This window comes from Athene cunicularia (genome assembly GCF_003259725.1).
Source record: "Athene cunicularia isolate RWA chromosome 26 unlocalized genomic scaffold, athCun1 chr26_part2, whole genome shotgun sequence".
Classification (NCBI taxonomy): Eukaryota; Metazoa; Chordata; class Aves; order Strigiformes; family Strigidae; genus Athene; species Athene cunicularia.
In genome coordinates this window covers 2,365,062-2,391,011 of record NW_020799137.1, presented here as the reverse complement: position 1 = coordinate 2,391,011, position 25,950 = coordinate 2,365,062, and the positions used below count along the sequence as shown (strand labels likewise).

General features: G+C 40.5%; 1 protein-coding gene across 1 annotated transcript; it reads right to left on the bottom strand.

Annotated features, from left to right (window-relative positions):
* SRPK1 (SRSF protein kinase 1) lies at nt 1-21,904 on the bottom strand. Its single transcript, XM_026864524.1, has 15 exons — nt 18,608-21,904; nt 15,106-15,224; nt 13,285-13,393; nt 12,780-12,867; nt 12,485-12,572; nt 10,897-11,003; nt 10,063-10,228; nt 9,345-9,370; nt 8,648-8,861; nt 7,947-8,375; nt 6,400-6,500; nt 5,423-5,530; nt 3,969-4,038; nt 3,435-3,527; nt 1-2,508 (listed from the first exon to the last, which is right to left on the bottom strand). Exons 1-15 carry the CDS (start codon nt 18,676-18,678, stop codon nt 2,324-2,326), a joined length of 1,974 nt encoding a protein of 657 aa, XP_026720325.1. The 5' UTR covers nt 18,679-21,904; the 3' UTR covers nt 1-2,323.
* Between the last annotated feature and the right edge of the window lie 4,046 nt (nt 21,905-25,950).

The following is a 25,950-nucleotide window of genomic DNA, read 5'->3' as shown; positions in this document are numbered from 1 at the left end:
TAGAAAGAATAAAAATGTATTTTCCTTCAGGTTTTAGACTGACACAGCAAGTACAAATCCTTTAGTGTGAGCACTTTACGGCAATTTGGAAGTTTAACAAACCCCAAGTGAACGAGCACACGGTACAAGACTGAACCCTGACAGCTGCTTCTGCGGGTCTTCAACTCACAAGCTGGCTCTAGCCTTGGCTATCACGATAAAAAACCTCCTCCTCCAGTCAGGGGTGGCAGAGGGAAGGGAAGGACAGGAAGGAGCTCTTGGAGTCGAAGCAGGCAGACCCCTTCTGGAAAAAGTTCTTTAATCAGCCAGTCTTGAGTACACAGGACCGGGTGAGCTTTCAAGACAAGAGAAATTGTTTGCCCTGCCAATGTATCTTCACAGTACGTAGACAGTATTTTGGAACCCAGTCCTGTCTGCAGTCCTTCTGTAACAGATACGGAAGTGACATGCAACTGGAAAACTCCGTATGAAAGGGGGGAAAAAAAAGTCAAATCAGCAGTTTAAAACTCTTTTGGTACGTTACCTTCCTTTAATTTTAGATTATATGCATAGAGAACCTGACCTACCGCTAAAAGAACATGCAGCATGATTTGCATTAATAAGCCCAATCAGGCACTGGACTGGAGAAACTCTGTTCAAGTGGATTAAATGACACCAAGGCTTATGAATGAATGATCCTTACGAACCAGGATTTCCAAACACACACACAAGTGACACGTAACAGTGGTCTCGGCAGCTTTGGCAACGGAATCGTCTCGGCTGGCATCTGCACGACCTCCAGCACGCTCCCGCAGCAACTCCTACACTGAGAGCCACCACGAATCCAAAGGCCTGTTTGGTCCAGGGTAAGGAAGTGCCTCTGAAGTCTCAACGCTGCCAAATCTTGCTTTAGAGTAGAGTAGAATGCACTGAATTTGTAATAGGATGGGCAAGTCTAGAAGATGTCATCATAAAACTATCAAATGCCACAGTGATTTAACTTTGAATTAAAATTAATCAAATTTACTCACGATATCCAACCCCCTCCGAGAAGTTTATACAGAAACCCCACCAAACATTTTTACTTGGGGTAACTCTAGAAACAGCTTCTAATCCAGTATCTACATGGAAAAGTCAGTTCTCTTCCACTTTTTCTAGCTCTCCTTGTGCTAATGGCCTAGAAAATAAAAGGCATCCTGGGAAGTTATTTCTAAAGGCCAGCACCTGAAGCAAGTTAAAAGAAATCTTTACACCAGGCCTTCAAGTGTTGATTTTGAAAGTCAAGGGCTATAGCATGGTACAGACACTGACACCCTTTTCCTGGGAAAAAAAGTCAATGGTCAAAAATTAAAGGCCAAAGTAGGCTGCATCCATCAGTGAAAGCCAGTTTCTCACAGATACAGCAAACACCTCAAAGCAAGGCAAAAAAAAAAAAAAAAAAGTAAGGGATAAAACCCAAAAAACTCGCAGCTCATTAAAATGTTAGAAGAGTTGCAGGCAACAAGGCTACCTCTCTGCAGCCAAGGGCGCGCCCATCTGCACGCTGAAGATTGTGCGTTGAGCCAGTTCCAGCTTTTGCTTATTTTACTTGTCACCTTTTAGTCACAGGCACAGGCATTAGAGTAGAAAATGTCACTGACTTCAGAAACTATTCTACCTGGGCACGGGGAAGGAAAAAGGGGCAGGGCACTTTCGAGAAAGAAATAAAGGATACTAAAACCTAGGTTTAAATAGCTCTTTTCAAAATATTTAAGCAGCTAGAACTAAAGAAAAGTTATGTGACTGGAAAGCAAAGAATACAGTAGACACCTAGAAAACGATGGAGGATTTGGAGGTCTTTGCTCTATGAGGAACTAACACCACTTTGGTGCCATCTGGTACTTCTCACCCCATTGCTAACTACTGCATTGACATCGGGAAATCGACTCCTGAGTCAGCGAGATAAGGAGGCGTTTGGATCTTCACATCCCCCTCGTGAAGAAAGGAGAGTTGAAATTTAGCTTAGGGAGCATACCTGAGCACAGGTGAGCTCACTTCTGTAACACACGGTGCATAACAGTGAGGGAACTCAGGAAAAACTTCATATTCTAGTCAATTAGTCTTTGGCAAAGCCCAATCAAGGCAAAACAGATGATGCCCACTGGCTGAGGAGAGTCCCCATTGAGTCACACAAGCAAACTCAGCAGAACAGGTTAGATTTATCTAAAATCTTGGAAGCCTTGAAGGAAGAACTTCACACTGAAAATGAACAAGGGAAAAAAAAACTGGCTCTGGGAAGGGGCAGCTGGGTGCATGTACGCTATGCTGTAAACCAGAGTAGTGCTGTGGCATTGGGCTGAAGCCTCTATGAGTTAAGCCAGGGGTGCCTGAGACACTCTGCTGCTGTAGCTCGTTTCTCTGGGATCAGCTCCAACATGGGTAATAAGAAGTCTGTGAATGCAGCTGCCTCATCTTGGGACCACTCGTATTTCTCCACCAAGACTTCAAAAAGGCCCCAGGGCTTCAGTTTGGTGATGTGCTTCAAATCACCTGAAAACCAAGACAGACAGGTTAAGTGCAAGTCATGGGAGCAGAGCAGCTGAATGAAACAGGCTCAACTGCTACACAAGACAGACTGAAATCAGAAACTGCCCTGAATAGCTGGGCACAGGGAGTTTAAAATGGCAGGGCACACTGAAGGAAGAAACAAGTTATACTAAAACCCTTTTTCTATCTGCTTTTGAAGACTGTTCTAGAAATGTACCTCCTTGAAGGCCTCTTTTTCCCTCCTGCCATTTCTGATCCAATATCAGCAAATACTGTTTAACTTCATTAAATCACCAATTATACCAGCTGACATGACAGATAAACACTGTGCTGTTGACTTTGGAATAGATGCAATACATGCAGCACTGTTTGAGGAAGCGATACACTACTAACAAAAAAGAGTTTGTTTTATATTAAAAAAAAAAAAGTATTAAACTAGGTCAAAAACTTCTTCTTCAGACTCAATACATTTCTAGGGTGCTTAAGGCTTTATAACAGTAAAATGTGTCCTGAACAACATGGCTCGGGATGCAAGGCATTATTTAGGTGATTGGCATGCTAGAAATGGAACAAAGTTGTCTAGAGAAGACTTCAAAGGTGAGCCAACACCTCTAGTTGACAAAGATCAGCTAAATAAAGTCAAATCAAGCCTGAAGAAATATCTATAGTACTGTTTTTCTACAGTACTGCTGCGTTTGATCTCTGCCAAGATGTCAAGTACTAGGATGCAGGATACTTTCAGCAGTTAGACAAGAATGCCTTATATTGAGCTGCAGTTTTACTGAGAGAGCCTTTCATAAAACAAAGGAAAGACTTTAAAAGGCATCTTTTCTAGCATCTATTGTTAATTGGTATTTCCAGCAAGGCACTCTTGTGTATTTGGGGCATGGGATGAGGGGATAAGTGACATTTGCTTTGCTTCCTTTTACCTTTTTTGGTGAAAAACTCCTTGGAATATTTTCCTGCCAAGATGAGCTTGCGAGGTATTTTCCCCAGAAGTTCTATGATCAATGCAATGTGATCTGCGACGAAAGAAAAGACGGTGAGACACATCCACACAAGACATCTCTATGCCCCAGTTTTCTTCTCTGAGATATGACAAAGATATTATCTGCCTTAAAAATCACTTTGAGATCCCCCTGAAATCAGATTGAGCAAGGACAGAGTCAAGGGGCAAGGGGGGAAAAAGGTGAGGGCCACTTGAGGCATAAACAGTTTTGAGAAGCAAGAGAGAGAATCCAGTGGTAAGAGAAATGGAAAACAGCAGAACAAGAACATGGACTTTCTTGCACGGTGGTTTACTGCAGAGGCTGGAGCACAGTTGTCCCCTAACTCCACTGATCTGGGTAAACAATATTTTCAGAACAAGCCTTTGCACTGCTAACTCATAAAAGGCTCATTCTCAAGAAACTCCACTGTATTTCACATCCCGTTTTAAAAAGGAAAGACTTAGACAAACACACCTTCATCCCGTGAGTAATCTTCCCCAGAATGAGGCTCAAACAGATAGTCTCCTGTTGCCAACTCGAAGGCCTAAACAGAAACGAGCAGGTTAAATCACTTTAATGCACTTCACACCCCGTTGGATGTACCCCAGGTTAACCCTGCCTGTATCTCTGCAGGCCAGAAGCAATGCGGTGGGAAGAATAACCTGTAGAACTCCAGTACACCATTACCATCTCACAATGGGCAATTACTTAGCAACATTTTAACTCATTAAAAAAACCCAAACATATCTATGAATTCTGGATCAGAGCATAATGCAGTATGCTTGTGTGAAACTGTACAAAAATCAAGGTGTTTCACACGCTTAGCTTCTCTTCCACCTCAACAGCATCTTCCAAAATGTCACACCCAAACTCTAGACTTTTTACTAAGATTCTCCCCTCCCTCTAAATTTCAGATAGGAAAAAGACCTTTTTCAAACAGTTCATCTCTGAAGATATGAAAACATGTTTTGAATGAGAAAAACATTTACATTCATGTCAACTCACCACTCCTAAATTCCATGACACATTTACCCTTTATGTATTCACTTTTACTCAGAACAGTACCCCTGGCCTTCTGAATTATTAAGTTTTCTTAATGGACTGCTGCAGTCTAAGCATTGTGCTAGGCACTCAGAGTAACCACTGCATAATTTTGGCCACACATTCTGCAGAGACAATGTGACCCTACCACATTTTGGTTTACCACATTCACGAAATAAAAAAATAAGAAAAAATAAAAAAAATCACAGCTTGTTTTCCAAGATAACAAAAATTGTTTCACTATTTTCTTAATTTAAAAAATAAAAACTAAGATTTCTTTTTTCAGAAAAAGTTTTGTAGATAACACAGAACAGAGACACCAAAGAAGCACATGAAGTAACTGAACAGACTTGTTTGGTTTGGTGGTTGTTTTTTTTTTTTTTAAAAAAAAAATCACCATATTCTACATTTGCCAGCTACTGCAGGAACAGCTTCAGCCTGGTCTCAGCATTACTCGGATTATAAAATTATTCCAAACACGCAAAGGATGCAGATTATTAAAATATGAATTTATACTGAAGCCATCTGTGAAACAGTGCTGGATACAGTGGAAAGGCTCTTTTTACATAAAGATTTTGTCTTCACAATTGCATAATTGCCTTGTTTTTCCACAAAGCATGATGTCAAAGTACAGTTATATTTGAGATCTGCTGGTGCTGTACAACAACACTAACTTTCAAAATGAAAGCCACACGTGGCAAAAAAAATAAATGAGACAACTTTGGTATGGAAACATGGTATTCAGCCAGTCGGGAAGTTGGCTGAACACCTGTGAGGGCTTTTTGCCAGGCTTGGCGAGTGACTCAGCAGTCTAAGAGTGCAGAGCACAGGGGACTTTCCCAGAACGCTCGGCGGAGAGAGTCCAAACCCCTGCCGAGCCCACTCACCATGCACGCCGTGCTCCAGATGTCAGCAGGGGTGTTGTACCCAGACCCTATCAACACCTCCAAGGATCGGTACTGTCTTGTCTGGATGTCTTCAGTGAAGTGCTTGTGCTAAAGGAAAAATTTTTTACTAAACAGTTAGAAACTGTTTAAAAGAGGGGAATCAACAACCTGGAAGGTCAGAGCACATCAAAGCTCCATTCCATTTCATCTGAACTTTACATTCTCATTAAATATTTCCTTGTATTCCTACAAGTACTGATTAAATGCTTAGCATAAGACACTCTTCAAGTAAAACAGTCCAGAAATTTAGAGGAAAGCAACCCACAAAAAAAAAAAAAAAAAAAAAAAAAAAAAAAAAAAAAACCTCTCCTGTCTGATGACACAGGCCACGATTCAACTACCTCACAGCAGATAAGCAGCACCAATATAAGAGACCACCTTGGCAGATGCTGCAAGCCTGATGTGCAACTCAATCTGCGACTCATCACTCCCATGAGATCTGAAGTATTTTGCCATTTAAGAAGCCAAGTAAAGTAGACATTTCTTCTATTTGAAATGTCAAACATTTAAAAAGCAGCACAGCACAACCATCAAAGAATAAAACTATGAGTCTTTCATGTGCTCATGAATCCACTGAAATGGTTTGACAAGCTAATAAACTGCAGAACTGGCACATCAGAGCACTTGTCTGCAATCTTCTCATTCTCCAGGAGAGCTACAGACTCCTTCAGAAGTTTCACACAGGCAGATTTCTCCATTAGAAGTACTCTACCAACCAGGAAGGCATCCAGAAACCACTTAGAAAACCACTTCTTCCTCTGTGTCCCTGCTCCCCCCTCTTTTTTCCCCAACATAGTTTCACTACTTCCATAAGCGGGTCTAAGACAGATTCTATTTTACAGATTCTTTTCCTTCTTGGCATACTGTGAATGAATTAGCAGGGTTAAACAGTCAATGTGAGAAGATTTTAAACTTACCACCCAGCAGGCATTTCCTAGGTCAGCTATCTTCACTTTGAGCTTATCTGCATTCTTGGGCTCAAGAGGATTAAGAAGGAAATTCCCAGCAGTTGATTTTCCTAGAGGCAACATGTACAGCAGCTGATTAAAGCTACATGGACAGTGTCACCATCTGTCACCCAAATCCTACTGCCCTCTCCCTACCCAGGAAGGGTTTTGCTTATGGATCAGAGCTTTTCCCTCCCCACAGCCTAGGTATAAAAATCAGCATCAGTCTGCTCTATGAACAGGAGTACCACCATTAACACCTGACTCGTGTTAAGAAAGCAGAAGGACAAGTAAGCACAGGCAACAGTGACTGATCCCAGCACTCTCTCCACAGCCTTAAGTCAGTCTTTATCTAGACAGGCTTTTTAAATGAGGGCACTGCCAGAAACAAAACAAGCCTCTCAACCCTCAAAGTCTTCCCAGATTTTTGAAGAAGCAGAGTCTACATGCTATAGCATCTTTTTGACATATCCATCACTCACTGCTGCAACACAGACGGTTACAAGAGGTTTTCCCAATGTGTACTTTAGCTCAATGACACAGTGGAGAGCAAAAAATATTAAGCCACTTAGTTATATCCACTGTAGCTCTAAAGGTATTTGGAAGAGAGCTGTGAGAAGCAAAATACTAATGGAGCAGGGGCATCCAACTAGATGCAGTTCAAGTTTCAGAATCTTTAAATTTCAATTGCTACTTTCATCCATATAACTCCCCAGTAGTACTCTGCCAAGAAAATGCTACAGGTTTTTGGGGTTTTTTTTTGGTGAAAGTCCAAATGTTAGTTTCTCCCTCCTTCTCCAAACAGACATACTTCACCTGACCTTGACTCAAAGATGTAAAGGAGGATGATTTTATCAATTGATTCAAGTGTTTAACATACACACACACCTGGAATGTGTTTAAACTGCTGTAAACTACTGTGTCTTATGCTCTCCTGAACCTACAAGGCTTACAGTTCTTTCCCCCTGAAACAAATAATTTAAACAAAAGCATTAAAGAGGTTTTTGTTCCTATGCTGAAAAAGCTTTGTTTCACTCAGGCTGTATTTCCAGTTCTGGGAAAACATTTACTCATCTCAAGTAACTGAGAGGAATTACCTGTGCTTCGTGTTAAGAACAAAACTATCAGAACACGCTGAACAGTACTTATCCCATAATTTAACAGCCAGTGACAATTTGTAGACTTAGATTTCTAACTGTAAGAATCACATAAGCAACAACCTGATAAAGGAGGGAATGTTCCTGTACTGAAAAACAAACATATAGGTACATACGTATGGGACTACTTATGCATTCAATAGTCAAAACTAAGGTGCAACTACAACGGGAAGCTACAAGCAGCGAATGTTTCAGAGTAGGACTGTCAGGTTAATTACTCCTGGCAGGAAAAGTCTCAAACAGGTTAGTTCTGATCACTTCAGCCTACAAAATGAAGGTTTCTATCAATACTCTGATGAAGTGTCACAACAACAGCTCTCCCACACCAAGGAGCCCTTCCTCACAGGGTTCCTCTTATACCTTTGTTGTCCGACGGGTTGTTATTCTCATTCTCGTCCTCTGAAGGTATCTCTGTCCGGATGCTTTCTTGCAAATGGTTAATCTCCTGCTCACTGAACGATCGCTCTTCGTTGGATGTGGGCTGACACACCATGGAATCTTCTGAAACTAAGGGCACGAATGAGTCCGACATTGCTTCTTGAGGCCTGTTCTCCGAGTCACCGTTACGCTGACTGTAATTACAACTATGGAAGTTCTCCTTCTTCTGCGTATGAGGGTGACTGCCACAGTCATTGGCATTATGAAGGTCATCCTCAAGTCGCACAGACCCTTGATTGCTGGAGTCTGGGAAGTCCGTCATTTGTATCACTCCATTGCAGTTCATTTCTGTTACACATTTTTCCACGCTGCTTTCCATTAGAATAGATTGCTCCTGCACAATGACTTCAGCTGGAAAAGTGGAAAAGGAGAAGATAGCAAAGTAAGTCTAAACCAAGTAATAGCTGAAGCTGTTCCAGGGACCCCTCAGAAGTAGGTAGTGCTCAAAATGAGCACAATAATTCAGTTTGAAACAGGAAACTTCCTAGCCCCTCTGGATGGGTAGAATGCAATGGGGACAGGGTGAATGACAACGGCCACCTCTACTGAAGGTGCTCACTGTACTCATGCCAGGAGGAGTGAAAGGACAACACTGCTACTTCAGCAATACTTCAGGTCCATACCTGTCTTTTTGATGACAATTTCCTCTGGCGGACTAACTTTTATGAGCATTTCCAGAGGGCTCTGAGCTTCTTCCTCCTCTTCAGGCTGCGTCTGCCCAGGGCTTGCTTCCTTCTCCATTTCCTCTATCTCTTGCATTCGCTTCTCTAACAACTCAGCCTGTCGTTTCTGCTTCTTTTTCAACTTCTTTTTCTTATTCTTTGACATTTTGTCAGCCTACACAGAAGTAGAGGAATTGGACTTAGCATTCCATGTTTCAATAAATCTAAAATGTGTCAAGTTTTAATTTATTTTAGAGCTGAGAAAGCAGTCTGGGATGAAGACTCTGGAGACAGTTCTTTGCCCAAATAAAAAGCAGATATTAAGGTTTCTGGAGCAGTTGTCTATGGCTCTTATCAGTGCATTTCTGGCCTGACCTGAAAAACCTGGAGTATTTTCCAAATGAGGGATCTCAGACTCCACAGTCACCTTCACAACAGACCTTGAGATCACCAAGAAAACTACTCGTTCTGGTGATATATGAGCTAATACTACTTACATCTCTGAGACAACATTGAACCTGATGCCTATGACAAACACAAATTATGTTTTTCTTTCTGATACAAGGTTGCTTTTCCCCTAATGCTGACTGAATTATGAAACAATGCAGTAGATACTGTAAGTAGATGGATACTTAAGCACAAAAGCTATTACACTTACTGGTTTTGGCTGTGGTGCAGTGCTCACTGAAAGGGAAAGGAAGATCAGTAAATTAGTTTAAATTCAGAAACAGCAACTGCGTTCTTGTCTTAAGCTTTTCCTACGTGGTTTGATAACAACATTTTAAAGATACGAGCAAGTGTTATTTTGAAGGCTCATTTCTCTACAAAGCTACAGCAAAAATAAAAAAAGAAAAACATTAAAATGAGTAAATGCATAATTAAAATTCCAGCTAGAAGACTTGCTTGACTTATATCAAAGACTCAAACTTCCTGTCAGGCAGCTTCATTTACTTCATCTTACGGAAAAGACAATGCAAATTAAAACATTAAAATACCAAAGTTACGGGAGCTCCCCTAAGCTAAGCTGTGATGGGCTCAGTCAAATGTTGGTGTTGTAAGATTATGACAGAGAAGCCTTCCAATACACACTGCAGTAGTTCCTGAAAACTACATACTGGTGCAGATGGATATTCTGAGGAGGAACACTACACACCAGGAATGAGAAGATACATGCATGTATCCTCCCTCCATTTTTCTTATACAAACGACTGCCTGCCTGATCATCTCCGAGTTACAACCGACGACTAACTTCACAATTTACAGCTGGCTTTTCAGAAGTTACTTGCATTACTGTTCCACTGTACTCAGGAAGTTTTCCCTCATGAAATTAGCCATGATTTGCAGGGAAATAGCACCAGTATTTAGGAAAAAAGCACCTGCAGAGCCAGATGGTGGGGGAGCCCCAGATCTCTGCCACTCCGTTGCCTCTGCAGCCAGCCTGCGGATATACTGGTCATTAACACACAGAAGAATGTTCTCAGGTTTAATATCTGTATGAATGATTCGGCATTTTGTGTGCAAGTAATCCAGACCCTGAAGAACCTGCAGACAGGAGAGAAGGAAATCGATCACTAAAAAAAATAAAAGCAGAGAATGAGCAAATTGAAGTGAAAATGAAAATTTGCTTAGTGTGACCAATGAACCTGAAGGACTTCTGTGTTTGAGAACAGATTAGAGCTAACATGATCAGTGGTTACTACCAAGTTCCAGAAAAATATAGATTCGCATACAGATTTTCATTATGAATTTACAATACTCTTCACCCTCACAAATTACCACAGTTGAAAATCTAATCTTAATACTGTACCCATAAAATCATGCTTTCCTCCTCCCCTCTACCTCACATGTAGAAGGATGTTTCTTCTTAGGCAACCATCCAGTAGGAAGAACAGGTTTCTCTCGCTCTTCCCACCATTAAGCACTGTACTTACTGTGACTGTTTTAAAAAAAATACTTGCACTTAAGAGGAATAACCAGGGTAAGAAGTTGAAAGGAAAGTTGTCCTCCCATCATGGTTTAAGCGTCAGAAAATAAATATCTGTAGCAGAAGGTTTTTGCAATAGAGAAAGGAAATATTAACCCAAGAATGATTCTGTTGCATGAGAGATGTACCACTGATTTGTAACTTTTGTTTTCTTGGATCTAAGAAAGATTAGTGAAAGATTTCTCACTGGGTTGAGGGGAACAGTGCAGTCAGAACTGCAACTTACCTGTTTGATGATCTTTTTGACACAAGGGAGTGGAAGCCCCTGATAATTTGACTTGATGATCCACTTCAGGAGATGATGCCCTAGAACTTCAAACACCATACAGATATCTGGAACTCCGTCAAGGAAAAAGATGGACATCCTGACCCAAGGAGCCCAAGTTCTAAGGATCAAAAGAAATCCACACCAGTTAAACGTTTTATATTAAAGAATCCTCATCCTTCTGACACAGCATAGAGAAGCTGCCTTCCTTAACAGCTCCATCTTATCCCACACATCAGTGTCATCAGCTAAAACCTAAAACACAGAGGGATGGAGTTGATTAGGACAATGCTCCTAATGTAGAAGTAAAAATCTCCTGCTTTGAGTGGAATCCAGTTACACAAGCAAGTGTGTGTTAGTATTTCATGCTAGTATTGAGACAGCTTCAAGCCCTCAATGTATGTTTTGGAACAGCCTAGGCTCTTGCCCCAGGCAAAACTTGATGCCAGATCTCTCTGTACCATCATTACCTGAAAAGATAATAAAATTTCCATTTCATAAGTCATCTTCAGAACAATTAAGTTACTTTCTCCGCCCTTCCTTGCCTCTTCAGCAGCAAAACAAACTTTTGACAAGCCTGGACTTCAACAATATTTACATTATTTGCTTTTTGTCTATAAAGATCTCAACAGCTACAGTTACTCTAGTGACATATTCAGTATTGAGCCTTTGCTTCAGGAGTTAGGAGTTTATTAGGGTGCTTGTCTTCCACACTAGCAGAAAGCACACATGTGTTTTGCAAGAGAGAAAGAAACACAAGATGAGGTCAACATTTACTCAGTGCTCAGAAAAAAGTTAAGAGGAAATACATTATGGAGCTACTGTTTTCTAAAAGTGTTTGAACATTTATAACCTACAGCTCGATTCTCTCAAGCAGCCTACTAATTCTCACCAAAATAAAGTTCAAGGTACTGCAAAGCAGAAAGATGCACAGAAGTCCTGCTTTCAAATTTTAAGGGTGTGTTATTAGGACTTGTTGCAAATCGCTGCCTGTTAGAAGACTGTTCACAGAACGACAGGGGATTTTTAAAGCAATGCAACTTTATCAACATTGTCAGGATGTTTAAAGTCCAAGGTAAGATGCTTCCATAACTAGAAAATAATCCTCTTATCAAATAACAGACTGCATGTGTTTGCTATTTTTTATTACTGATCTTAATATTTTGTACTGTTTTACTTAAATAAGGGGCTATTACCAGGCTGCTTGGAGAACTGAGGGTTTGAGACAGATGGGCTCTCTTACCCCAAAGGTTCCTCGGACAACAAACCACTCAGTTCTGATTCACAAATCAGACACAGCCACTTCATCTCTCCTGTTTAAAAGCATGACTAAGCAGTGCTGTCTCCACAGCTTACACATTATGTCAGGCTGAATGATCATTCTGGACTGAGCTTAGCAAGCAGTTTTTGAGGCAGATGACTCTACAACAGGTTTCCTTGGGCAGTAAAAGGGATGTCTGAGCATCACTCACCAGCACCAACAGGACAGCCACCCAGCAAACTCCCACCTTTATATTCAATTCCTCATCTTCATTCCATAAAAGGATACGAGAACCATTAACTCCTGAGATCTTGAAGTCATCTAATAGCTGAACAACTCTCTCTTTACTTGGATCATTTGGATCGCTGTTGCGGACCTGCAGAGAAAAACAGAATTCATTTTGTGCTTCCTAAGATAATTACCAAACAAGAATATCTTCTGAAGTCAGAACTACTGCACTACTGTTAGGTTCCTATCCAAATTCTTTGCAGCTAGATAGTCCAGAAATATCAAGCATGTGACTAATGTGAATCCCCAAAATGAGTTTAAAAAAAATAATTTAACCCTGCTCTCAGGTACTCACCGATTTCAGCAACTTGATTTCATCCAGGGCTGTTTCCGTGTAGTGCTCCGCACTCTTCACCACCTTCATTGCCACAAATCTCCTCCCTCTATGCACATACGGTAAGCAAATTGGAGACCATTAACACTCAAACAAAGTCTCCAGGATTTTCCTAATTCTTTTACAGATAAGAGAGCTACTTATTTAAGGCATCATGGAAAAATACCCTTTAAGTACTCATAAAGATTGTCTTAGGGTCTCTTATGAAACATCCATGTTAGTAATTTCTCAGAAAATGAAATAATAGTTCAGAGACTGCTGAAGACAAGAGCACTCTTTCCACATACATGGTCTGTCCTGTTAAGTCCCTCCCACACACTTGTATGCAAATATCAAAAGAAACTTCTGTGTTAGGATGTGGATAGCTATGTTTTGGGTTTTTATCTAAAAGTAACAAGATGTTTTCCAATCACGTTTGTACAACACTCTGCGTTCCCACCAGAAACACGAGCTAGAACAGACTTACTGGATGTCCCAAGCTAGCCACACGGTGGAGAAGTGGCCCCATCCAAGCTTCCGAATCACGTGGTATCGTCCATTAAAAAGATCTCCTATTTTCACAAGGTGATAACCACCTAGAAAAACAGGGGGGAGTTGATGTATCAAGACGTCATGCAAGTACTGAAGAGCAGATACGTGGAACAAGCATCACAACTTGAGGCAGACTTATTTTTTAATCATATAAACAAATGCATATGTTTCCCTAATTGGATCTTGCCAGAACAAACATACAGTATGTTAGAGGAAGAGCTCTTAACAGTCCTCCAGTTGATTGAAAAGTTTTTATATAATTGAACTAGAATGACTTTTCCTCTTTTTCAATGTAGGTCATCACTGCAGCATCACAAAAGACCGTTTCCTCAGTGAAAGCATCTGAAGTCTGCTAGGCTGATCACCTTTGGAAAAAAGAGCTTATGATGTTCAGTAACAGAATCTTACAGGTAAATATCAGCATTGCTTTTGCAGGCTCTGTCCCCCTAACATGGAAGAGCACTGCACCCAAGATCTCAGAGTTTTCCCTGCAACTGCCATTTAACATCATCACTGAAAATAAGAAAGTCCACTCCCTGTACCCCAGGTACCTCTGCTGACCATGCAGCAGGATTCCATGAAGGAAGCAAAGACGAGAAAGGCCAGACACAAGAGAACTGGCAGAAAACAGAACGAAGAGAAGAAACTGTGATTGTTGAGGCATAAATTTTTGACAGAACCTGGAATTACACCCTAGATTCCAGGCGCTTACTATTCAATTGTGGTCAGCAAATACCAGCCATGAAATGCATGCTTTGCCAGAAAGATTCATCTCTCCCAAGTGGTTCAAACACAAGGCAATTGCCATCCATTACTTCATTAGCTCAAGCAGCAGAAGATCCTTTTCTGCACCTAAAGATTTCTGTTACAACAGTGACATCTGCAGCAACTGCTAATACACACAATGGCTTTCTTCTTTCCACTTGCTTTACAACAAACAAAATCCCACAAATATTTGGGTAGCATGCTAAAGTAACATAGATGCTTTGAAGTAAAGCACTGAAGTGTAAGAAACATTGCAATTCAAGTTCCCTGTGCTATTTCTACTTTGCATTTTTTATACACATATATGGCATTTGTTACATGCTTCTCCCCCTGTCTTATTCAATATATACAATAAATAGTATCAGAGAAATAGTCTTACAAAGCGCTTGGAGGTGGGGGCACAAGTTCAAGCTTCAACTAACTCATCGGTTATATTTTTGTATGACCAGTCGTGTCTTTTTAAAAGTATCTGCTATGTTAAAAACCAGCCTGACCCCTTTGATATTGAATTATATGCTGTGGTAGCTCCATTTGTTCTGTATTTAGTTTCTACTCAGAGAAACAGTGGAAGACTGTATTTGCAGACACAAAGTTATCTTAAGAAAGGATTATTAAATGATGATCTTCAAAAGAAAACAATGAAGAATTGGAAACCGACTCGAAGGATTTGAAAGTGTCCTTTTTCTGATGAAAATCAGAAAGGAACTGAATGCCGACTTGCTTGTACCAAATCCGAAACCCCTCTGGCACAGAGGAAAAGCCACCAGCTTTAAACTCATGCATTAAAACCAGCTCCCAGCTCAAGTCTTGACTGGTAACAAGGGAACCTTGGAGAATAGTTTCTCCATTTCAGGTTGGCTTGAAAAACATTATCATCATGTAGTTTCAAAAGTAAGGGGGAGTCTATTTTCATTCTCTGTAGTAGATGAGAAATCAAGGGAATTTCTTGACTACATTGAAAATTCTACACCTTGAACAGGCAAGTGCTCACCTTTACAGTAATCATTTGGATCCTCTTGTTCATCATCATCTGATCCCAGGATTTCTTCCTCTTGCTCTGGAAGATCATTCTCTGAATGAGCAGCAGGTCCCCGATGCTGAGTGTCGGGTCTGAAAGAGAACACACTGCATGTCTCACACATGTTACTCTTCATTCAGTAGCTTTCCTTTCACATGAGGAATTGCTGATAATGGGGGAAATGCAATATTCAGCCTTCAGAAAAACTATTTGCACATTTAAAGGCTTTTACTCCTAAACTAGCATAAAAGTAAATAGAAACAATTTTTCATATACGAGTGAGAAATACAACTTAATGCCCTAGATTCACTTTTATAGCAGAACAAAGAAAAGATCAGACAAGATAGCAAATTAAAAGCTTCGTGATCCCACCAAGTCTTTCATTCACTGAGGACTTTCCCAAAGCAAATGTTACCTCACACAAAACACAAAGATTTAAATGTTGATGAATGTTATTTTAAAGACTAACATCAATTATTTCTTCCTCCTTTGAAAAAAAAAAAATAAAAATCAAATCATGTTTTAGAACTTGTGCCCTTTGTCCCTTTCACCTTTGAGATCAAACTAACATTTACAATCCTTCTGCTTCTAACACTTTAGAGCTCTAAAATCCCTAATATTGCCCTTGATTTCTCCTGTTCTCATGTGGTAAGCTGCATTTCTAGTTTGTCTCTTCACTGAAGGTCTAAAGTTTATTACTGTTGTCTGAACTACGGAGAGTGGGAGCACACAGAGCAGATGTTCTGTAAATCCTTCTGAGAGCTTGCGATTGCAGAGGGATTGAAATCAGGCACCAAGGTGTCGTGTATTTTTTTTTTTTCACTCCCACATTCATAAATGAAAGCGTTATTTTGTGCATTTAACTTTTCACCAAATGTGCTACTCTACGTTCCTGCTTGTGAAGATCATGTTGGCAAAGGCCATCTCACTGCTCTCATGCATTTAAGCTGTGTTTGAGCTCCCTGAGCTAGAACATGGTGCTGCTTCCCCTGTGCCCCAACTGCTTTCAACCAAACAGCTCTCAAAACAGTAATACTGAAACATGCAAGTTATTTACTTTACAAAGCATTACAGGGAACAGTTAATTGTCTGCAAAGTTTAATCTTCAATATCCTTTTGTACAAAGCAAGCATTTATGAGAACAGTGCCTATAGCCCATTTGCACTGGCAAGATTTAATGGCAAAGTACTGCAGGATATCAACATGAAGCTTTCTCTTCTAGGCAGTATATTAAAAAAACCTGGAGTTGTCCAAAGAGGCAGGCAATACATTTCTTAACAGCAATGACACAGAAGCATGAGATAACATTCTTTACAATGAACTTCCCTGTCAGCGTGAATTAGTGGAAGTTTCTTGGACTGAAACTATTGTTTCAGTGAAGCAGCAGATATAACTGACCCCTTCCACCACTCTATGTCAAATTCAACCCATTTTGCTCCAAGGACTAACTGCTGAGGCAGTCACTGGCCAGTGGCTATGCTAATACATGTGGGCTTTGGGATGCAGTTTTTGTACCTTGTAACTGAGATGGAGGCCTGTGCATCATATCATGGCTGCACTAACTGATCTTAATCCATGGGGCAAGATTAACATTTCAGTTTTGAATAGTTACACAGCAGAATGAACGTTCAGCATTTACCCACTCCGCATGCACTCTGTTGAGACTTCATACATTGAATATATTAAAATTACAGCCATCTTAAATATCTATGGAGCAGGAAAAGGAAGAAGTTGCCTGTTCCAATTTGATCATGAATAAACTTGTAGCCATTTACAATCTGGAACTGAAGTTCATTAAAGCAAAGAGGAGCTACAAAGGTCATTCCAGGCACAACCAAACCACTCAACATTTACTTTCCAGTCTGTTCTCAGAGCTAGTAAGTCCTACTGATTTTTTAATTCAGGAACAGATAAACAGCACAGATTTGTGATCCTGAACCATAAACCAAGACTGCCAGACAGTCCATTCCATTGCTGCTAGGCTAATGAGACATTTATTAACAACCCTATCGCTTGATCCAGCTCCAAGATACTTTATTTAGACCTTGCTCTGTGAGCCACAGAATTACAAGTCCGGTGTAGGAAGAAGGAAACTGGGGGGGAAGTCTTGGAGGTCCAAAAGCTACTTTAAAACTGCTTCATTCCTTTGGGGACAACAGAGCTATGAATAAAGTCGCAGACTATCCCCAAATTAAGAGCACGTAGCAATGGCAAGAAAGGGTTGTGGACAGAATGGTTGAAAGGGAATCTGGATGCTCATATATAACTAATCCTACAGACAGGGGAACCAGAACACAGAATGGGATAGAAAGGAGAATTTAAATCCAGTAGCCACACCCATGGCCTAAATAGTACAGACTAATTCTCCCCAATGCTGTTTCAATATTCTCACATTTATAACTGCGCAAGATGTAGGGGATTAGAACCAATTCAAAAGAAAACTCATCTTAAGAACCACTGATGCAGACAGAAACATCGTGCCATTCTGCAGTCCCAATGCTTTTCAATAATAGTCATTTCATGCATCAAGGAAGAAGTTACTGGAAGCACTAAACCCCATTCTCTTGGAAGCTTTCTGTGCCCCTCCTAAGAAGGGGCTGACGAATCGTGCTGACAGCCTCGTACACGACACACCCTGGAGTCTGCATCTGAGTCTGTCCTGGGGATCCAAAAGCATTTCACATCTATATTAGTATCTATTATACCAACTGATGTTACAGTGAGCTATATTCAGGTCATATACATTTCTACAGTGCTATTTCCTTTATGAAATCACCTCCAAAACACATCTCAATTCTTTTGCCTTCCTGAGAAAAGTAATCAGATGCTATTACATCCCACCACCTTCTTACCCCAAAGTGACCATGTCAACTGCAGATAGGGATTAAGAGACTTAAATCAGTGCAGAATATGTATTAATACAAAAAAAAAAAAAGCCCGATACACAAAACCACAACCCTCATCTGTCTGCTTCACTTAAGACAGTACTCTAAAAGGCACAAAAGCCTGTTAAAGACAGCAGAAAAATCCATACTCAGTATTTAAAGATGACAGCCAAAACAGCTGTCAGAAATATTGCAAAAGCAGATAAAATGTATAAAGAGCTTTTTAAAAAAAAATGGTTAATGGCTTACACATTAAAGATCAAGTGTTCTAGGGTACTTCTTTTTTACAGCTACCTCCGTTCTACTTAACACCACCTTGATCACCTTTTACTTTCTGCTCTCTCAATGTGCTAATTAATTATCAGAATTAACTGGATTTGCAGGGTTTCTCTACAACTAGACAGCAATATTTTACTTAAGGAAAATAATACGGAACAAATGCTAAGGCAAAATGTTAGATCCTGCATGGAATTTGTGTGAATCCATTTGTAGAGACCCTCCCAAAAGTCCTTATTCTCTCAGGAATGCCTAAAGAACCGCAAATTCATGAGACAAAAAAAAAAAAAAAAAAAAAAAAAAAGGTAACCTACCTGCATGAAGCACGGCCTCCCATTGATAAAGATATTCCTGAAGACAGCCCAATGGTTTTCGAAAGAGCCATTAAAAATCAGATGCCACACTGTTCAGGAAGCAGGGGGACATCAACGGCAGGCGGAGGGGCTGGTTCTTCCCGAACGCAGCAAAGCTTTGTGCAAGAGTGAGGGAGAAGAGGGATTTGCCTCCACCACCTAGCTGCAGCTGCACAGCACTGCATTGCAGGTAAAGGGCCTTGCAGCAAGGCTGGGGGTTGCTCTCAGCTGATCTTCCTGCAAATTCAGTCATGTTAGGGGTTGAGCATAAGGAAATTCATCTCCTCTCTTGATGTTTACCTGCCTCGGTCTTCCCTCTAATGAAATTCGAAATTCAGTCAGATACTCTGTTTCATCTTCCTGAACAAGCCGGTTTTATTTGCTTATTCAATAGTCCACTGGATTCAAAGCTCGGATGAAGACAAGGATCATGGTAATTGCCAACAGGCCAACCCTTTTGATACAGAAACGCCAGCACAATCACACAGGAGAGAAAGGGCGTTCAAAGTAAAAATGAATTTTCTGAAGTAATTCCAAACCTCCCCATCCAGAGTTACAAGAAAACCTTATCCTTTATGCTTAAAAACAGCAAAAAAAGTATGAGAAGTAAGTCAAATCTTCTTAAAAAAGGTGAACTGAGAATTTTTCACAGGAGCAGGCACTTAACATCACCCTCCATCCATGGAGAATTACCAGCCATTTCCTGTGCCTGTTTATCCTGCTGGTTTATGTAAGCGACAGGGGAAACAAGTCAGCAACAATGTGACATACCAGTAATAATTTAAGAGATTTTCTCTGCTACAGAGGGGTGTTTATTAGTGACATTCTGAAGCTGGCTCTGCAGTTCTCAATGATGAGGTTTAAAGAACTGGATTCATCTGATTGTACATCTAAAATATTTTCACCTAAAAGCTCACTGAAGTTTGACTGTCCTTTAACAGTTCAGCATTGCCAAACCTCTTCGTATTTGAAGATGTGATAACAACATGCAAATTTTTCCACTGTAGAGAAGATTTTGCTCCATGTTCACTAAATGTATCACCTGACAACTCTGCTCACCTCTGCAATGCTTAGCAGGGACATTTAACAGTTACTGGAAGGAACTAACATTTCAGTCACTCACTCCTTACAAAAGGTGTTCAAAGGGGTTTGGAAAAAACACTTGTGTTCTCTTGGCAGTTTCCCATAGAATAACTTCTCTGATCCGCACATTAAAAATAAGGTAAAAAAAGAACAAGAAGCCTCGATCGCACAATGTATGTTCTTACAGATTTGCAGTGAGGTAGATCCAACAGCCTCAGGAGGACGGGAAGATGGGAGAGCAGAGTCATGCCTGTTAGTAGAGAGAGCCCAACGAAAAGGCAGTGTTCTTCGGGCTGTGGAGAGGCACTGCCTCCTTCGCTGTTTGCTATAAATTACCAGTCAAGCCATCGCTACAGCCAAGTCTCCACATGTAACTTCACTGTCAAAACTCAGAACTTGTTTTCTCCACCCTGATTAACTTACATAAAACGCTGGGAGAGGTGTTTGGTTCACCTATTTGAGAGTATTGTGACTTCTTCAAAACTCTGTTTTGTACAGGAAATCCGTATTTTTCTTTGTCCCCAAACCAGCAGAAATACTGTTCATGCTACCTATCCACCTCCTCAGATCAAAAGCAGACCCCTTCCACCTTTAAGGAAGGAAGCATACATTTAATCCAAATCACTTTTGTCACAGCTTATATATGCACTAACAAGATACTCTCCTTTACCTCAGCTTCCCATTCCCTTGCTATTTGCAGAGATGACGCCTGTCTGTAGGAAACCAAAGACAATTGCTTTCCTAAATGATTTTTAAGCCGCCTGCAGCACAATCTTTATAAACACTGTCATTCCTTATTTGCGAGCTCAAACGACACACATGAAGCATCCCCAAATAGAATTCAATTCAGTGAAGACTAATGATGAATCAAGCTCATACTGCAGGAGACAGGTAAGAGTGCTCTAACATACCCCAGGACTCTTGCTGGAGGAAGCATTACTTTCCACCTCCACCCGTCAGTACACCCACTGCAGCCACATCTCGCTTCAAGTGCTGTTACAGATTCCTTGTTTTCATTTAGGGAAGAGCAAAAAAAAAACCCAAAAGCTCCATATGGCATGTTGAAAACCCAGGTTCTAAAATTTTCTCTCCTATTTTCACATCTGTGCACCAAGACAATGTCTCTTTAAGGGAAGTATGCCTGCCAGACTGCATCTCATTACTATGCCGGAGTGTGCCTGTAATTTCAAGATCATGTTAAGGCACATCTAGTCAGAATGACTGTTGCTGGTGCCAGCTTCCAACATGCTTACATGCAGATCTGCTGGCAAACCCAGTGTTCGATAAATATTGTAACTGTTTAGGCTCAAACTTTCAGTATGAATTCAGGTCTAAAACGATAAAAGTATTTTCCTGCTTGTATGCACTTTACCCTTCTGCTCAATAAATTTTTAAGTGTTTGGGGGAATTATAAATCATAGATTGTAGGGGATTTACAAATCTATAATCCACATTATTTTGTTAGAATTGCAATTCATCCACTCTGGCATTCCTATTTTTCTGAATAGAGAACTGGTATTTTCTGTCAGCGGGGCAGCCATCCCAGGAGTACCATCATCAACAGCTTAAGAGGACTGCAGATGGTCTAACATTTAGTTTTGAAAGAATGGCACTCAGAGGCACCAAGACATGCTTTTGTTTAGTGGATCTGTGGGAGTTTGGTTTGAGATAAGCAATAATGAATTTCACAGGAGAATGATACTAATGCACAAATAAGAGGCAATCAAGTTTCTTGCTCCCCATACCCACTCCCCCACACGAGCACTTCACAAGCTGTTTGTAGAACCGTCTGCTATTCCAGCTATTACAAACCAAGGGGCTTCCATGGAAACCAGCAGGATCTTCAGTTGTGTCCTGTCATAGTCTGATAATCACTTCTGTCTTTGAATGAAAAAAATCCTGTGGGCGAGGCATTCTGAATCTACCTTAAACTTACGTTCAAAATACTTACAAAAGACGTAGTCCTGGTATTAATTATGAAAGTGAGAAAAACGTAATCCAAGATCCTGATCTCAGGCAAAGTTTTGAATAAGGAAGTTAAGGACAAACCTGAGAGGGCTGTCAGAACTCCAGGGCTCCTCAAAGACAGCAAGAAAAGTGATACAAGACATGCAATAACAAACTGGAAAGTATGAGACTCTACTAAGAATTTTCTGCTCTGCAGACTGCACAGATGGAAAAATTACCAACTTCCTTGTCTCTCTTCATAGCAATCCTATTGCGGAGGAAGAAAGAAGTGAGGCTTCACTGCATGACAAGAGTCTGGCCAGAAAATTACAGATAACTGTAAACCAGTTTCTTGAAAATACTGAATATTGTATGCGTTTGGGAAGAGGGAGAGAAATCAAAACAGCGGTACTGTACCAACTCTGCCACTGCCCTCCCTCCAGGAGTAGAGGGAGCCAGAGGAGCTATTGAAAAATACTGTGAAAAAAATCTCTTTCAGTAAAGCCTGTAAGAAAGGATTAAATAAATTCACCGGTGCATGCAGAATTAGAAGAAAGTACTTCAGATCATGTACATTTTTCAGAACAAGCCGCATACTGTAACTATATGGCTGTCACTACTTCTGTAGTTATTCATGCTTACGGTAATAAAATGTTCTGCTTTGAGGCACAATCAGCTCAACATCCCTTACACAGAACTGCTGGGTTCATGCATGAATAGGCCAACTTTTCCTGAAACATAAAAGACACTGCTGAAGGACGTGGTGAAGGAGTATTATCATCCAGGCCTGCCAAGGAGATACTCATCATCTACAAATCATACAGACCTGTAACCCAGTTCTAGTAACAAACTTATTTTTTTTTTCATTTCAGAGAAAATTAGCTGTAACAGAGAACTCGTTCAGTTTCTTGTCTGATTCTCTATCTGCTTTGAATCTGGATGGGTTTTTTTGACTAGTTTTTAAACTCCAGGTCTTAATCTCAGCAGTAACCTAAAGAGTATTTTTCTCCTAGAACAAAGAGAACAGTTTGGGCTTCTAAGGGTTTGCAACACACAACAGAGAAAAAAGACACAGTATTTTACTGGCAGTTATGGTCTAACAGTCACAAGTGCCTGATTCCATTACAAATTACCAGAGTACATCTATGCTTGTATTTTAGTTCAAATAGAAGCTTGTATTTTCAAATAGAAGCATAGTTCTGAAGTAAATACCAGATCCTCCTCAGGTATCGGGCTTGCATTTTTATAGTAGAACAGTCTTACAGCACAGGAGATTAATCTCTTTCAAATGAAAGCACGTAGGTGGCATGCTCCAGCACCACCGCAGCCAGGAACGGGTGCTCCGTCCACAAAAAAGCTAACTCAAAGCAACATACCCCTCCAAACAGCACTTGGGGTCTTTACAAATGAAGCTGGTAACCTCCTGTTAGCCCGCGCTGCTTCCTGACCAGACACTGCCTTGCTGCACCGAGGCATGACAAGTGCACACGTGGGACCTGCAAAGCAAGAAGCAGCCACCTCGTGGCAGATGAATGGCTGAACTGTTGGGACACCCACCGCTCCTTCCTCCTGCTGCATTCACGGACATCTCCCCTATCAAACACCAGAACGCAAGAATTCTGTTTTCAGTTTCCTAGAAGTCATACGAGGAAAACTAGCACAAGAGCTGTTCCCAGGAAAGCACTGGGCAGCTCCCCCACCTTCCTAAGGACCAGGGCAAACACCGTGCCTAAAGCATCTGTGTACTGGTGCTGAACTCCAAAGATATTACTAACTGCTTCAAACAAAGAACTGCAAAAAAATCTGCATTTTTGACAACTGGGCAAAAATAACTACCTGAATGTACCTCAGTAGCTAGACTGTAAACTCTTCAGACAGCTTTAAGTTATTGAAGTTTTAGTAAGAAAAAAAGCCTGTAAGTCTACAAGCTCCTATTTTAAAGACAAGCTTTTCTGAGTGCCTTTGGGAATCAACCGACTGTTAGTGCCTGAGATTTTCACACCTCATGAAATGATAAAATTAATACATCACATACTTCCCAGATAGCTTTCAGCAAAGCTATCTTTTGGCAGCAACACACGCTGCAGTAGCCTACGTACCAAACTCTCTATGTTTTATTAGCGACTAAAGCTTTGACATGCGTATTTCCTGACATTCTTAATATTAAGGAAAGGGCCAAGTAGAAGCTTGCCTCTCGTTTTCTAAAAATAATTTAGATTAAAGCAATGTTCATTCTCAATTCCTTGCCTTTTTTTAATGGAAAAGACTGAGATAAGAAACTGAAATCAATGCTTCACTCAAGGCCACAAAGCAAGGCAGTGACAGTCAACACAGAACTCAGGATCTCCCTGTATCTTTGCTTTCTGTCCCTCCAAGGCACTCAGCTGTCACTCTCCCTGTCCTCCTCCTCAATTCTCACAGAAACAGGAGCTGGGCAAAGGTACCCAGCTATGATATTCTTCCAACTCCACAATGACAGACAAGGAAGCAGTGAGCAGGCTGGGCAAGTTAAAGCTTCCTAAGTAAAGATCTGAGACAACTGGTTTAATGATTCTTCCAGATTACCAAAGAATTTGGGGTAGTTTTACTGGAGTGAGAAGACATAGGTACCTCACCTCTGTATTACCAACTCTGCCTGCTTTCTTTCCGCAGGAGAGTATGTTAGGATAAACACACTCACTCCTTCACTGATATCAAACAAAGCTTTTGAGACAGGAAGAATGGGAAGGAAAATGAACATCCTGAATTTGCAGAAAATGAATTTGGTTGACCTTCCCATAAAAATAAATCTTATACATGGAACCATAATTAGTATTTACAAGGGTTTTCTGTAAATAACCAGTTTAGGTTGTCTTGTCTAAACCTAAGTAGCACCAATGGTACCTACTGAATGATGAAAAAAAGCAGTAACTTTCTAGTTTTGTACTACACACAGTCCACTTTGAGTATTTTGACCTTTCCAAGTGGTTTTTTTACCTGTTTTTAACCAGATTGGGTTGATAGGAAAACTTAAAGCAAGTGTAGTTCATTTCTGACGTGAAAGATAATTTGAATTGCTTTAAATCCCTTCAGAACATTCTCTGCATTTTTATACTTACCCACAATAATTCCCAATACTTACCAACCTTAACCTTTTAAAATCAGTTGTTTCATGCTTTTTACTGTCCTTCATATAGAAAAAATTACATGTATGTGATCTGACCAACTACCATGGATCATTAGATGTTAAAAGGACATTCCATGTGGTTTCAAGTTTAGATTTTACAGAAAAAGTCTTGCAACAACCCCGTTAAGCTTATTTTAGAAGATTTAATGAGAGCAGCTTTGCAATGAAATAGCATAAATGTCATGGAACTGCACCTAAAGTTAGAGGCTGACACTGCATTCTTCTTGTTGTACAATGTAAAGCACAGAGTTCATGCAAGTTTCTTTAGTTTCTGAGGCAGGATCTAAGAAACCTATGGTACCAGAAAACAGACTTGAGGTGTGTAGTTTAAGATGACAAACAGAGCCTTTTACCAATCGTATGGTTCTCCACTCACATCAAGGTTAGTGGCAAAATCGACAGCTAACCAGCAGTGTAGTTAACCTCTTCTGGCTACATGGTTAAAAAGGATTTTTCTAAAAAAAAAAACAAACCAACATGCCAGCACTGAAAGTTACCATTCAGCAACCTCAGAATTTACACAGAAATCAGCCTCCCGACTGCAACTGTGGACTCTATTGGCAGAGTCTGTATTGTTTGTCTGCAGGTGAACAAGAAAAAAAAAAAGGAATGTAACAGGTATAAACAATGGATTATTCATTGTGAAATTAGTAGGTAATACTATAGAAAGAGGAAAGCTCTTCAAAAACTGTCCTAATGCTTTCAAAATATACCAGGAACACGTACAAAACCGCACAGAAACATAACGCACATCTCCCAAAGAGTTTAGTTAACGCTCTTCACCCCTCAGAAGCCCCATCTCAAAACAACTGAATCTTTACTGGAGACAACCAAAACATTATTTTCAAGACCCTATGATCTGCCTGGGGAAGTGACTAAGAAAGCATTACTCTACATCTAAAGAAAAAACACTCCAACTTCCCCCTCCCAAGTCTTACTTAGTAAATACCTTTGGTTTCTAGGCACGAGTGAGTATAAAACCTCCTGAGGTACAAGAGACTTTACACAAATAAACAGCATTTTACTGAGCACACAGAACCGGCTCTAGGATTTACATCACCTTTCACTAGAAAGGATCCACGAGCAGCACTGAATGCAGTACTTAACG